Source organism: Saccopteryx bilineata, chromosome 6 (assembly GCF_036850765.1).
Source record: "Saccopteryx bilineata isolate mSacBil1 chromosome 6, mSacBil1_pri_phased_curated, whole genome shotgun sequence".
NCBI lineage: Eukaryota > Metazoa > Chordata > Mammalia > Chiroptera > Emballonuridae > Saccopteryx > Saccopteryx bilineata.
The window spans coordinates 157,577,955-157,594,058 of NC_089495.1; the positions used below are offsets into that span (position 1 = coordinate 157,577,955).

Below are 16,104 nucleotides of genomic sequence, written 5' to 3' on the forward strand. Positions count from 1 at the left end.
AATTGTTATTATAAAAATATTTATAATCTGCATTTACTCTCAATGGTAAGAAACTATGTGCATTCCACATTTAAATATATATGCCTGCCATGGTCTGTCCCCATGTAGTCTCTGCACACTCCAGCTTTTGTCTTGATCCCTTAGAACGTCCCTCCCTACCATCTTCACTGGACAATATTCTACTTAGTCTTGAAATCTCAGCTGACATGTCACTTCAGTTAGTGGTCTTCTCTGAGAGTTCTCATCAGAGTATCTTCTGCTTTATTGTTTGCCTAGCACAATATTTCTAGTTTTATGATAGAATCTAAACTCTTATTATGACTATATATCCATTTTCCTCCCCCCACTATTCAGTATTCCTGGAGAAAAATACCTCTGTTTTACTTATTACTTGATCTCAGTGCTTAGCGTAATGGTTTAAATATAATCATGCACCTTATAACAACATTTTGGTCGATGTCAGATTGCATATATGACAGTGGCCACATTGCCTAATGACATAGCCATTCTAACACTGTAGTGCACAGTGGTGCATGACTGTATAGTAGTTGTTCAGTACATTGTACCAAATAAAATGAATAAACTAAGTAATAAACTAAGACATTTCATAATACAACCATCCATCAAAATTTAACTTACAATGGAATTTTTTTTAACTTAATACTCACTTCTATGATGGCGGCATTAATGGCAGCTTGAAAAGCTATAAAGCCTTTTTCCCAGAACAGTGAACCTTCACATGTGACTGTTCTATCTGTTGTTTGAAAGTGAGTTTTAGGAAAAAAAGAACACAACATAAACAATTTTGATGGAATGGTTGGTTATAGGAAAAATGAAAACTTCAAATGTTCCAAAATGCTCTCAAAGTTTACAATAATAAAGTACATGGCAAGACTTTGCAGGTGAGGTTTGTAGAATATACCCGAGGAGAATACATGAGTTGCTTTGTTAATATAAAGATCAGTTCTCAAAATTTTTTTATTCAACTTCTCTTACAATTCTCTCCACTAACCAAGAATACTGTGTTGAGCTTTGCTCTTCTGTTGTTTGTGCCAAAAAAAAAAGGCACTAAATTTTTAAAATGTTTGGGAACCACTGAGCAAAGGTTTTTCTTGATGTCTTATTTAGAACTAACCCAGGAATACAGTCATGTGTCACACAACTATATTTGGGTCAACAAGCGGCCACATATAATGAAATTGAAAAATTTGTTTAGCCTAGGACCTGAATATTTTATCAGGAGCACTAACTTCTTTTCCTTAGATTGTCAAATAAAAAAAAATGACAGCAGCCAACATAACAATAGTTGTCTGGTGTGAAATGAATCAAAACTTTTATCTATTTTTGTCAGATCAGCCAAAAATATATAAAATAATTCTTTGGTGTGCTGCAGAGTTTTAGTAGTTTATGTGTGCCACAAGATAAAAAGGTTGAAAATCACTGGCCTAACGACATTCTAGCCATCATAACACTGTAGTACAATGTGTTTCTCAAGAGTTTCTGGTGACACTGTTGTAAACAGACCTACTACACTGCCAGTCATATAAAAGAATAGCACATACAGTTATGTACAGTACATAATTCTAGATAATGACAATAAATGACCATGTGACTGGATTATGTATTTACTAAACAATATATGTTTTATCACTATTTTAGAGTGTACTCTTTCTGTTTACATAAAAAAACATTGGCTCTAAAGCAGTATGCCTTATTATGCCAACAGCAGCCTCATATGTCTCATGTTTACCACAATTCTTGATTGCATCTCATGTTGTTTTGTACAATATTATGCTGTACGTGCTTGAAGTCAAGGAGCAATAGGTTATACCACACGGCCTAGGCGTGCAGTCGGCTGTACCATCTAGATTTGTGTAAGTGCACTCTGTGATGTTTATACAATGACAGAATCCTCTAATGATGCAGGTCTCTGTTGTTAAGCAGCACATGATGAAGTAACAAACATAATTTCTTAATAAAACAATATACTTAAGAACATAAGCTTTATTTAATAAGAATAAATCTCATTATGTTCAGAAATTAAAAGTATGCCTATGTTGCATATACTTCTCAGATGCTTTCTTCTGACTGATGATATAATAGCAAAAAAAAAAAAATTTTTTTCTTATAAGAAAGTTACCTGAATGGTCTCTGTGTTCTTTCATTTTGGGAATTTGACCTCCCCAGAAAAACTTTAAATGATACAAGAAGTTATCATTGAAGATGACTCTCACTGCATCCATGGAATAGTTTAAATCCAGTTCATCCATGGTTTTTTTCATCAGGCCACCCGGTAATTGTTCTTCCTGCCATGTGAGGAAAGGGAATAGTATGTAAGATTTCTATGTGGTCCAGAGACAGCATACTATATTCAATTTGGTAAAGCTCTTTTATGTTAACACTGTCTAAGCACTAAAGGCAGTGCTGGTCTTAAATAAGAGCTTCACTTTTGGTGTGTGTGTTGGGGGAACAGTATTCTAAGGCTGTAGATAAAATCAGAACTGCTGTGTGGAAACCACTTTATCACAAATAGATTGTGCCTTTCCAGATAAACTATTTAACCAATAATTTAAAGCACAATGGATTGGGAATAACAACAATGCCAATGCATACATTTAAACTTACATGCACATGAACCTATCTAAAGTTGAAATATATACAATTATAAATATATACTATAATTAAATATACATATATTTACATTTGACAATGGTGTTAATATGGGCAAACTCCAAAGACAGCATAAAATTGTTAAATTTGGGGACTGTTTTCTCAAGAGATTTTGCTTATTCTAAAATATATGATGTAAGCAAATGACTTTTATGGACCAAACCCAGGCCATTTAACCCACAGTTTGGATTCTGTTGAATGCCTACACCTGGTAATATTCAACATGCTCCATTGTCCTCTGTATTTCCTACCATCCGGCAGCTGGGTCAGAGGTTTAATTAGACTCAGGGCCTATCCTTTTGGCCAGACTATAGGTGGTGGTGTATTCTTTCATTGGTGTCATACTTTCTAATTGTCTCACTTTTTATGATCTTAGCTGCCATTGACACCTTAGAGCCTAGATCCATTAATCTAATAGGAGTTTCAGAATGATGATGTTCTATTTACATCATTTGTTTTTCATTTAGTAGTAGAAAATGTTTATAAAACAGCATTTTCCATCACCTGTTAGTTTATCCAACAGTATAGTACACATAAGATAAATACTGGTACTTCCCCTTTATTTGATAATTTTTATAACAATTGATTTCCTATCATCTTCTAAGGGTAAACATTTTTTTCTTTTAATATCATTATGAAAGCAGGCATTTAAATATACATTGAATGAGTTCCAAATCATTGCACTTATTCTTGTTGAAGCTTAACATATGTCAACTTGACCAGTGGGAACCTCTTTAAGTTGACTGCTGAGTGTTTTGTTTTGTTTTGTTTTGACACAACCTATTTTTTTTATTTATTTATCTTTAGAGAGGAGAGAGAGAGAGGGAGAGAGAGAAACAGAGAGAGAGAAGGGGGAGGAGCTGGAAGCATCAACTCCCATATGTGCCTTGACCAGGCAAGCCCAGGGTTTCGAACCGGCAACCTCAGCATTTCCAGGTCGACGCTTTATCCACTGCACCACCACAGGTCAGGCCTGACACAACCTATTTACTCTCTATGGCTTCCTAGCTATCTGAAAGGTCAAGATTCCTCACTCTGTAAATTTCCTGTCCCAGATCTCTGCATCTCCTTTCTTCTTGTACTGAGACTCCAGTGTTTCAAGGATATAGGGGTGAGAGAATTAGACTGTTCCATAATTATTTATTTGGCATATTCCACTTTACATATATAACAGCCTGGGAGTAACATTCGAATACTATACCATCAATCCAATTACCGGAAATGGTTCCGATCAATCTCAAATTGGCCCTCTCTGTTTTGCTGTGGCTACTGGTTTCTTCTTAAGTGGTTTTCATTCTCTTCTCAGGCCCTCAGATAACCAATAGCAAGTTTTGTGATTGTAAAGGCTTTCTTCCCACTTATTTATATTTTGGAGCTTTAAACCTTATCATTTATGTTGTTGTAAATATTGCCTGGTTCCTTGGTTTTGCTGTTTAATTTCCCTCTTGATTTTTATGTGAGTATTTCAAGAGATTAAAACAAACACATGCTGTCACAATTGGCAAATCTTTTCAGAGTCTTCTCACAAATATACAGATGAATAATCTTGGAGTGCCTCATTTTAATACGGACTATTAAAAAAAAAAACACCTTTTGGCATTGGTGTGTTTGCTCAGTGGTAGAGTGTTAGTCCAGCATGTGGGTGTCTTGGGTTTGATTCCAAGTCAGGGCACACAAGAGAAACATCCATCTGCTTCTCTACCCCTCCCCCTCTCACTTCTCTCTCTCTCTCTCTCTCTGTCTCTCTCTCTCTCTCTTCTCTTCCCTTCTCTTCCTACAGTCATGGCTCAGTTGGAGTGAGTTGACCCTGGGCACTGATGATGGCTCCATGGCCTCCTCCTCAGGTGCTAAGAAGAACTCAGTTGCTGAGCAATTTAGCGACGCTCCATATGGGCAGAGCATTGCTCTCTAGTGGGCTGGCCAGTGGATCCCAGTCAAGGCACTTTCAGGAGTCTGTCTCTGCCTCCCTTCCTCTCACTGAATAAAAAACAAACAAAAGAACCGTGAAGCTGGCAACCGAGTCGAGAACTTTTTCACATAAAGCAAGCACAGAAGATGACGTCAGAGTAATGGCGGAGTAGGAAGCGATACCGATAAATCTCCCCCAAAACTCAACAAGATCTTCAACCAGAAACAGAAAAACCTATACTTGGAGCCTCCAGATGCTTCACAATACACCCGAAGGTATGGTTGAGTGAAAAATTGGCTAAATATATAACCAAATCCTGAAGGAAATAGGGAGTAAGAAATGCTCCGCCTTCCTCACTAACCTAAACAGGGCGGCTTTCTCTGGTAACTGTGAATATAGAAACTGAGGCGGGCAAAGGGGGTGAATACATCTAGGCCGCGCACAAAAGGCCGAACCAGGCTGTGGCACGTAGATCCTAGCGGAGGAAAAACTGTTCCTGTGGCAAGCCGGGCAATACAAGCTAACACTCGCGCCAAACCCAAACAAAGAAAGACAAGCGGGGCAGCCATTTTACCCGTTCTCCTGGTTGGTGCGCAGTTAGTGGGCGAGAGATCTCTTCCTAAGCCCCAGAAGTGGGTGTCCGTGTTGCCCCACAGAGAGGCAGGGTCAGAGGCCTTTCTGTGGGCCGAAAGCAGAATCTCTGGGCAGCCCCAGCGCCCTGGGAAAGCCGCGCACGGGAGGGAGCGAGAACTAATTCCAACGGTGGAAATTTTCCGTGCTGGTGAGGGTTTCACTCAGGGAAACGCGGCCGGCCTCATATCCTGGTGTGCGCGTGCAGATAGGTAGTGAGCGATTCCTCCGAGTGCCTCGGCAGGGCGCACCCGTGTTATCGCACAGAGGGGCAGAGTCAGGGGCCTTTGTGTGGGCAAAAGCGGAATCTCGGGCCGCCCCAGCGCCTTGCAAAAGCCGCGCACGGGGACGGAGCGAGAGCGAATTCCAGCACTGCAAATTTCCATGCGGTTGGGGGTTTCACTCAGAGCGTGAGACTGCTGGCCAGATATCCTGGTCTGCGCGCACAGATAGTGAATGAGAGTTTACTCCAAGCACCCCAGAAGTGGGTGCCCGCCTGTGTTACCGGACAGAGTAGCAGAGCCAGAGGTCTTTGAGTGGGCGGAAAGCCCGCCTGATTATGCTAGCAGCTCTGACTGACTGAGCCTTACCCAGAGCCCTGTGCTGAGTGGAAATAGAGTGGGGAGTTGCCAGCTCTTTGAACCTCTTACTATCCAGGCAGAGGCAGCAACAACCCCATAGCTGGATTATCAGGCTACTAATTGAGGAAGGAAAGACTAGGAGAAAGGCTCCAGGAACACGGACTCTCTCACTGTCGGAGCCTATGAAAGCTAATGAGCCTTGACTCCCAACTAGACTAAAGCACAATACATGACATTGCCATAGAGACTTATCAACTGCAAACCTCTACCTGAGCGTGCCAAAGGGGCAGAACCTGGGGTACAGAGTCACCGACCAGGAAGAGGGAGAGAAAAGAAAAAACAAGAAGATAACCTCTCAAAATCAAGAATAATCTGCAGACTTTATAACCTATCCCATTTTATTATATTTGTTCATTTGTTTCTCTTATCTTCATTCTTGATACTTTTTTTCCTCCTCCAATTTGGCCGATTAACTCTCTGCCGGTCTTACTCTCTCCTCTCCTTGAACTACACTACCCATAAGTGTTACATCTCCCATTATCTTTTTTCTCCTCTTCCTTTCTCTCTATGAGGGTTGCACTCCAAAACCCTTAACTCTCTCTCTCTCCTTTCTTTTTTCTTCTTTTACTGGTTCCCTCTTTTTTTCTCTCTCTCTCTTTCTTTTCTCCCTCTATATTAGTTTCTTCCTTTCTCCTTTACATCTCCTCTCATTCAAACCTCAATAACAAACAAATTATCTTATCTGGGACTCAAACTTATGTTTGTGGCATTTTGGGGGTTTTTTACTTCACCTTTTTAACTTACTAGCAGTGCTCCCATCCCTGGCTCTCCATTTTATCTAGTTCTTGTTCCACTAAATACAATAGTATTTTTTTAATTTGTCCCCCCATTTTTCTGTTCTCTTATTCCTCTCATCATAACTCTTAGACAACACCAACACCTAAAAGCAAATCATTTTATTCTTGACCCAAATTTTTTCCTTATTTGCTTTTTGTGGGTCCATACCGCCCCCCCCCTTTTCTTTTTCCTTTTTTTTTCTTTTTTTTTTTTTGCCCCTTTATTACTTTTCCCCAATTCAGGACCTCCATCACAGGCATTGTTTGTTATAATTCACAGTTCACCACAAGATTTTCTCAAGAAAAAGGGGAGAGGAGAGGAAAAAAGGAGGGGGGGAATAATTTCCTTTTTTAAAAAATTATTATTTTATTTTTCTTTATTTCATTATTAATTTTTTTTAAAAAAACAACTCTTTTTGATTTTTTATTTTTTTTAACTTTTTATTCTTTATTAAATCTCATTAATACTATCAACAAAACCACCCTCAGATGCCATTAAGGAAGAGAAAATCGAATATCATGGATACAAAAGAAAGAGAGGTAACACAGCTAGATGAGGAAAAATCTATGGAGAAAAAATTTAATATATTGGAAACCTTGGAGCTAAATGACAGAGAATTCAAGATAGAAATACTAAAAATCCTCCGAGATATACAAGAAAACACAGAAAGGAAATTTAGGGAGCTCAGAAAACAACTCAATGAACACAAAGAATATATGTCCAAAGAAATTGAAACTATAAAAACAAATCAAACAGAGATGAAAAACTCAATTCACGAGCTGAAAAACGAAGTAACAAGCTTAGCTAATAGAACAGGTCAGATAGAAGAGAGGATTAGTGAAATAGAAGACAAGCAACTTGAGGCACAACAGAGAGAAGAAGAAAGAGACTCAAAAATTTAAAAAATGAGATAGCCCTACAAGAATTATCTGACTCCATCAAAAAGAATAACATAAGAATAATAGGTATATCAGAGGGAGAAGAGAGAGAAAATGGAATGGAGAACATACTCAAACAAATAATAGATGAGAACTTCCCAAGCCTGTGGAAAGAACTAAAGCCTCAAATTCAAGAAGCAAACAGAACACCGAGTTTTCTTAACCCCAACAAACCTACTCCAAGGCATATCATAATGAAATTGACACAAACCAACAGCAAAGAAAAAATTCTCAAGGCAGCCAGGGAAAAGAAGAATACAACATATAAAGGAAGGCCCATTAGATTATCATCAGATTTCTCAGCAGAAACTCTACAAGCTAGAAGAGAGTGGACCCCAATATTTAAAGTCCTGAAAGAGAGAAACTTTCAGCCACGAATACTATACCCATCAAAGCTATCCTTCAAATATGAAGGAGAAATAAAAACATTCACAGATACAGAAAAGATGAGGGAATTTATCATCAGAAAACCCCCACTCCAGGAATTACTAAAGGGGGTTCTCCAATCAGATACAAAGAACAAAAAAAAAAACAGAGCCACAAGTAAAAGCTCCAAGAAGAACACAATAAAACCAAATTTAAACTGTGACAACAACAAAAAGAAAGAGGGGGAGAAGATGGAGATTAACAGTAGCAAAGGACGATGGAGTGCAAAAGTACTCACAAAATAGTTTGCTACAATGAACAGGGTAGGGACCCTTTTCATTACTCAAAGGTAACCACCATTGAAAAAACCACCACAGAAGCACATGAGATAAAAAAGATAGCAACAGAGGAAAGATGTATGGAATACAACCAAATAAAAACAAAAGATAGAAAAACGAAAGAGAAGGATCAAACAAGACACAAAACTAACAGAAAGCAAGATATAAAATGGCAATAGGGAACTCACAAGTATCAATAATTACACTAAATGTAAATGGATTAAACTCACCAATAAAAAGGCACAGAGTAGCAGAATGGATTAAAAAAGAAAATCCAACTATATGCTGCCTACAGGAAACTCATCTAAGTAACAAGGATAAAAACAAATTCAAAGTGAAAGGCTGGAAAACAATACTCCAAGCAAATAACATCCAAAAAAAAAGCAGGTGTAGCAATATTCATATCGGATAATGCTGACTACAAGACAGGAAAAGTACTTAGAGATAAAAATGGCCATTTCATAATGGCTAAGGGGACACTGAATCAAGAAGACATAACAATCCTTAATATATATGCACCAAACCAAGGAGCACCAAAATATATAAGACAGCTACTTATTGACCTTAAAACAAAAACTGACAAAAATACAATCATACTTGGAGACCTCAATACACCGCTGACGGCTCTAGATCCGTCATCCAAACAGAGAATCAACAAAGACATAGTGGCCTTAAACAAAACACTAGAGCACCTGGATATGATAGACATCTACAGGACATTTCATCCCAAAGTGACTGAGTATACATTTTTCTCCAGTGTACATGGATCATTCTCAAGAATTGACCATATGTTGGGCCACAAAAACAACATCAGCACATTCAGAAAAATTGAAATTGTACCAAGCATATTTTCTGATCATAAAGCCTTGAAACTAGAATTCAACTGCAAAAAAGAGGGGGAAAAACCCACAAAAATGTGGAAACTAAACAACATACTTTTAAAAAATGAATGGGTCAAAGAAGAAATAAGTGCAGAGATCAAAAGATTTATACAGACTAATGAAAATGACAATACGACATATCAGAATCTATGGGATACAGCAAAAGCAGTGATAAGAGGGAAGTTCATATCACTTCAGGCATATATGAACAAACAAGAGAGAGCCCAAGTGAACCACTTAACTTCCCACCTTAAGGAACTAGAAAAAGAAGAACAAAGACAACCCAAAAGCAGCCGAAGAAAGGAGATAATAAAAATCAGAGCAGAAATAAATGAATTAGAGAACAGAAAAACTATAGAAAAAATTAATAGAACAAGGAGCTGGTTCTTTGAAAAGATCAATAAAATTGACAAACCCTTGGCAAGACTTACCAAGGAAAAAAGAGAAAGAACTCATATAAACAAAATCCAAAATGAAAGAGGAGAAATCACCACGGACACCGTAGATATACAAAGAATTATTGTAGAATACTATGAAAAACTTTATGCCACTAAATTCTACAACCTAGAAGAAATGGATAAATTCCTAGAACAATACAACCTTCCTAGACTGAGTCAAGAAGAAGCAGAAAGCCTAAACAGACCTATCAGTAGAGAAGAAATAGAAAAAACCATTAAAAACCTCCCCAAAAATAAAAGTCCAGGCCCTGACGGCTATACCAGCGAATTTTATCAAACATTCAAAGAAGACTTGGTTCCTATTCTACTCAAAGTCTTCCAAAAAATTGAAGAAGAAGCAATACTTCCAAGCACATTTTATGAGGCCAACATAACCCTCATACCAAAACCAGGCAAGGATGGCACAAAAAAAGAAAACTACAGACCAATATCTCTAATGAATACAGATGCTAAAATACTAAACAAAATACTAGCAAATCGAATACAACAACATATTAAAAAAATAATACATCATGATCAAGTGGGATTCATCCCAGAATCTCAAGGATGGTTCAACATACATAAAACGGTTAACGTAATACACCATATCAACAAAACAAAGAACAAAAACCACATGATCTTATCAATAGATGCAGAAAAGGCTTTCGATAAAATACAACACAATTTTATGTTTAAGACTCTCAACAAAATGGGTATAGAAGGAAAATATCTCAACATGATAAAGGCCATATATGATAAACCATCAGCTAACATCATATTAAATGGCACTAAACTGAAGGCTTTCCCCCTTAAATCAGGAACAAGACAGGGTTGTCCACTCTCTCCACTCTTATTTAATGTGGTACTAGAGGTTCTCGCCACAGCAATCAGACAAGACAAAGAAATAAAAGGCATCCATATCGGAAAAGAAGAAGTAAAGGTATCACTTTTTGCAGATGATATGATCCTATACATCGAAAACCCCAAAGAATCCACAAAAAGACTACTAGAAACAATAAGCCAATACAGTAAGGTCGCAGGATACAAAATTAACATTCAGAAGTCAATAGCCTTTCTATATGCCAACTATGAAACAACTGAGAAGGAACTCAAAAGAATAATCCCCTTCACGATTGCAACAAAAAAAATAAAATACTTAGGAATAAACATAACAAAGAATGTAAAGGACTTATATAATGAAAACTATAAACCATTGTTAAGGGAAATTGAAAAAGATATAATGAGATGGAAGAATATACCTTGTTCTTGGCTAGGAAGAATAAATATAATCAAGATGGCTATATTACCCAAAGCAATATACAAATTCAATGCAATTCCCATCAAACTTCCAATGACTTTTTTAAAGAAATAGAGCAAAAAATCATCAGATTTATATGGAACTATAAAAAACCCCGAATAGCCAAAGCAATCCTAAAGAAAAAGAATGAAGCTGGTGGCATTACAATACCTGACTTTAAACTCTATTATAGGGCCACGACAATCAAAACAGCATGGTATTGGCAGAAAAATAGACACTCAGACCAATGGAACAGAATAGAAAGTCCAGAAATAAAACCACATATATATAGTCAAATAATTTTTGATAAAGGGGCCAACAACACACAATGGAGAAAAGAAAGCCTCTTCAATAAATGGTGCTGGGAAAACTGGAAAGCCACATGCAAAAGAATGAAACTGGACTACAGTCTCTCCCCCTGTACAGAAATTAACTCAAAATGGATCAAAGATCTAAACATAAGACCTGAAACAATTAAGTACATAGAAGAAGACATAGGTACTCAACTCATGGACCTGGGTTTTAAAGAGCATTTTATGAATTTGACTCCACAGGCAAGAGAAGTGAAGGCAAAAATTAATGAATGGGACTACCTCAGACTAAGAAGTTTTTGCTCAGCAAGAGAAACTGATAACAAAATAAACAGAAAGCCAACTAAATGGGAAATGATATTTTCAAACAACAGCTCAGATAAGGGCCTAATATCCAAAATATACAAAGAACTCATAAAACTCAACAACAAACAAACAAACAATCCCATAAAAAAATGGGAAGAGGATATGAACAGACACTTCTCCCAGGAAGAAATACAAATGGCCAACAGATATATGAAAAGATGCTCATCTTCTTTAGCTATTAGAGAAATGCAAATCAAAACAGCAATGAGATACCACCTCACACCTGTTCGATTAGCTATTATTAGCAAGACAGGTAATAGCAAATGTTGGAGAGGCTGTGGAGAAAAAGGAACCCTCATACACTGTTGGTGGGAATGTAAAGTAGTACAACCATTATGGAAGAAAGTATGGTGGTTCCTCAAAAAACTGAAAATAGAACTACCTTATGACCCAGCAATCCCTCTACTGGGTATATACCCCAAAAACTCAGAAACATTGATACGTAAAGACACATGCAGCCCCATGTTTATTGCAGCATTGTTCACAGTGGCCAGGACATGGAAACAACCAAAAAGCCCGTCAATAGATGACTGGATAAAGAAGATGTGGCACATATACACTATGGAATACTACTCAGCCATAAGAAATGATGACATCGGAACATTTACAGCAAAATGGTGGGATCTAGATAACATGATACGAAGCGAAATAAGTAAATCAGAAAAAACCAGGAACTGCATTATTCCATACGTAGATGGGACATAAAAGTGAAACTAAGAGACATTGATAAGAGTGTGGTGGTTACGGGGGGGATGGGGGAATGGGAGAGGGAAAGGGGGAGGGGGAGGGGCACAAAGAAAACAAGATAGAAGGTGACAGAGGACAATCTGACTTTGGGTGACGGGTATGCATCATAATTGAACGACAAGATACCCTGGTCTTGTTATCTTTGAATATATGTATCCTGATTTATTGATGTCACCCCATTAAAAAAATAAAATTATTTAAAAAAAATAAAATAAAATAAAAAATAAAAAACAAACAAACAAACAAAAAAAAAACACTTTTTTATGAGATGGTGGGGACAGAGGTAGAGAGATGAAAAGCATCAACTCATAGTTCTGTCACTTTAGTTCATTAATTTTTTTCTCATATGTGCCTTGACCAGGGGGCTCAAGCCAAACCACTGACCCCTTGCTCAAGCCAGCAACCTTGGACTCAAGCCAGTGAGTGACCTTAGGCTTCAAGCTGGTGAGCCTACACTCAAGCCAGAAGAGCCTTCTCCCAAACTAGAGACCTTGGGGTTTCAAACCTGGGGCCTCAGTGTCCCAGTTCGATGTTCTGTCCACTGTACCACCACTGGTCAAGCAACAAAGAAAATCTCTTTTAACAATAAATTTTGTAAATAGTAAACTAGTAAATGCAATGAGAAAAACTTCTTGATATTGGAAAATAATACACATTATTGCTGTTAATTAAATTTAGAAACTTAAATATTTAACACAGTTTATCAAGAAAATTCCAAAAGGAATATGTATAATATTTTGCAAACAAGAAAATTACGATGGAGAACATACCTTTCATGAATGGAGCTAAAGCCAATTTGTTCATTATTTTCTGCATTGTTTTGGATTTGGGTGCAAATGCAATAAGATAATTAGAATCATTAAAATTATCCACACGTCCCAGATCCATTGCAGGCATTTAGAAAAGTCATTAACTTGGTGTACATTGCAAGAACATAGGTATGCAAATAATGCCAGAAAAAATGAGAAAAACCATTCCTACACAGCAATCAGAGAAAAATGAAGCAAATTAATAGCTGGTGAACCACAAATTAATCATTGCAAACTATTTAAAACATCTAATTTTTTATGCAGTTTGGATTCTGTTTTTCCTCTCTTCCAGTTTTTAAATGTCCCAATTTTCTTTTGTCTTTTAATCTGAACATTTTCAAATACACACATCATCCATCAAGATAGAGATATAGCATCAATTCCAATTATATTTGAGAATCTAAGTTTACCATACTTCAATGCAAATTTTAATGGCTGTATTGCTTCATGAATGGCCTAATGGTTTAGTCATATTGAAACCTGAGTGACAATGGTAAAAAAATGTTAGGAGGCATGAAATATAGAAAACCAGCTTCCATCAACAGGAACAAGATCATATTTTTGTCTTCTGCTTCTTGTATGTGGAAGGAGATAGTCTCAAAACACTGCCCATAAAGAAGAAATTTAAGAGTCTTGGTCACTGAGACAATATTTTGGAATAGGAAGTGCAACTGAATGCATGTAAAGTATGTAAAGTCCCATGATACGAATACACTTTACTATTTAGTTTTAATCTTAATTCATGATCTTTAAAAGAGGTATTTACTTATTCACCATGTGGTCTCATTTTAGCTATGGCTGTTGGACTATATCTATGCTTAATCTGTCTAGTTAGATAGATAAATTAACAGATACAATGCTTATATAAAAAGAATTAAAAGTCATAGCAAAACATCAATATTGAAAAGAATTTAATTTATCAATATATTTATATTTGTATTCATATTTATATGATCCTTATTCTATGCAGAAATTTTTATAGACCTTACTCCTGCCAATCCAAGTATTCAATATGTATTGATTGAAAGAACACACACACATACATACACAAAATGTTCATATGATTGACACACATATACACACAAAATGTTCATAAGATCAAATGTTAATATATCAACCCTTAATCTATGGGCTTCTTATGAGCTATTTTAAATTAATATATTTTTCTGAATTTACTGAATTTTCTACACAAAGCATACCTAATCAGTCTTACGATCAGAAAAAAATATTATCTTAATAACAGAAAAAATTCAAAATGCATTTTTTCTTCTTTGTTTATATGTTCATTATTTCTTTCAAATTGACATTATCCGTATCCATAGTAACAACTGTGTAGAAGTGTTACAATTTGTCTTTTGAGTACTTTTTAAAACTTTGGCTTAATTTTTGGATTCTTTCTGCATTAAATGCTGCCTCTTGCTCTGACTGTGACCCTGAACTTGTGTACCTATTCCTTTATGAGTTTCAAGGGAGTTCAGATGTTAAGAATTGTTATCTCTACAGTATAAAGATGAGACTTTATTTTTCACTGCGTTTCTAAATATGAATTATTTTTTAAATGCCTTCAGGGAAACATATACTAATGATATATTTTAAAGGAATCATATTTGAAACAAAAGCAAAGTCCAGAATTTGAAAGAAAATCCAGCCTGTTAGTTAGAAATAAACTATATGTGAAACTAAATAATGAAGATTCAGTGTCTGTGTTACATGAAAAATATTACTCCCTCTTCTAAAAATGAAAACACATAGACTCTGAACCATACCATCAAGGTTTCTCTCTTGATCCTCCATTTTTTAAGAAAATTCTTGCAGAGAAGGGCCCATGTTTGCTGACCCACGCCTATGTGCCTGTTGCTCATTCTGTTTATTTTAAAACAAGGAAGTCAGGAAGTAAATGTGAAAGTGTAAAAGAGGAAACGTTGTGCAATCAAGCCAAAAAGAAACATTATAACAACTGTTTCCCATTGCTTGTGTAGCAAAGAAGGGAGCCGAAAAGCTAAAAAACATATAAAGGGGTGTTCACATTGTAAAAAGAAATATAATTTTTTTTAATTATTAGATATAATTTATATTTACTCCTCATTGGACTGACAAAAATGAGAGAGTTTAATAGAGTCCCATGTTATTCTGCACAACTTGGCACTGTTCAATGGGGACAAAAGCACATTGTGTCCTGTATGAGCAGAGCCTTACACAGCCACTTTAGTGACTCACTGCTAATTCATTACTACTGCTATCGGTCAACTCAGCTTCTGGGCATGTGTGCCATGGAAATTTTCACCCATGTCCTGGAAGAGGCCTTACAAAGATGCTCTTCTTGATGTAAATTATTGTGGCATGGTGTTGTAAAACAAACTGTAACCAATACATCCATAGAGTAGTATGTAGGGTGTAGAAGCAATGAATCCGTATTCACCCATCAACATGAAGAGGTCTTTTAGTTTTGTTATTTTTATAGAGACAGAGGGAGAGTCAGGGAGAGGGACAGACAGACAGGAACTGAGAGAGATGAGAAGCATCAATCATCAGGGTTTTTGTTGTTGTTGCAACACCTTAGTTGTTCATTGATTGCTTTCTCATATGTGCCTTGACCGCGGGCCTTCAGCAGACTAAGTAACCCATTGCTCGAGCCAGCGACCTTGGGTCCAAGCTGGTGAGCTTTGCTCAAACCAGATGAGCCTGCGCTCAAGCTGGCAATCTTGGGGTCTCGAACCTGGGTCCTCCGCATCCCAGTCCAATGCTCTATCTGCTGCGCCACCACCTGGTCAGAACATGAAGAGGTCTTAAAAAAAATAGTGTCAATTTTTTAAAAAGAAAATATTGAGAGTTGCATCATGCCATTATTTATATTGATGTATATTAACTACATGCAATATGTATTTTCCCAGAATATCTAGGAACTAAAGGATCATTACCCAGTACCATGAAAATATTGCCGTGGCAGTGGGAAATGAGAATGGAGGTTGAGTGTAAAATGGGAGTTG

At 36.8% G+C, this 16,104-nt stretch overlaps 1 protein-coding gene across 1 annotated transcript in view; it reads right to left on the bottom strand.

The window, feature by feature from the left end:
* Positions 1 to 14,979, bottom strand: part of LOC136307748 (ATP-binding cassette sub-family A member 9-like) — a 101,901-nt gene extending 86,922 nt beyond the window's left edge. The window contains 6 exon segments of the mRNA XM_066234512.1: positions 669 to 772; positions 2,141 to 2,276; positions 2,278 to 2,306; positions 13,079 to 13,207; positions 13,210 to 13,285; positions 14,884 to 14,979. Of these exon segments, the coding sequence (XP_066090609.1) occupies positions 669 to 772; positions 2,141 to 2,276; positions 2,278 to 2,306; positions 13,079 to 13,207; positions 13,210 to 13,285; positions 14,884 to 14,979 (570 nt within the window).
* Positions 14,980 to 16,104: the final 1,125 nt, after the last annotated feature.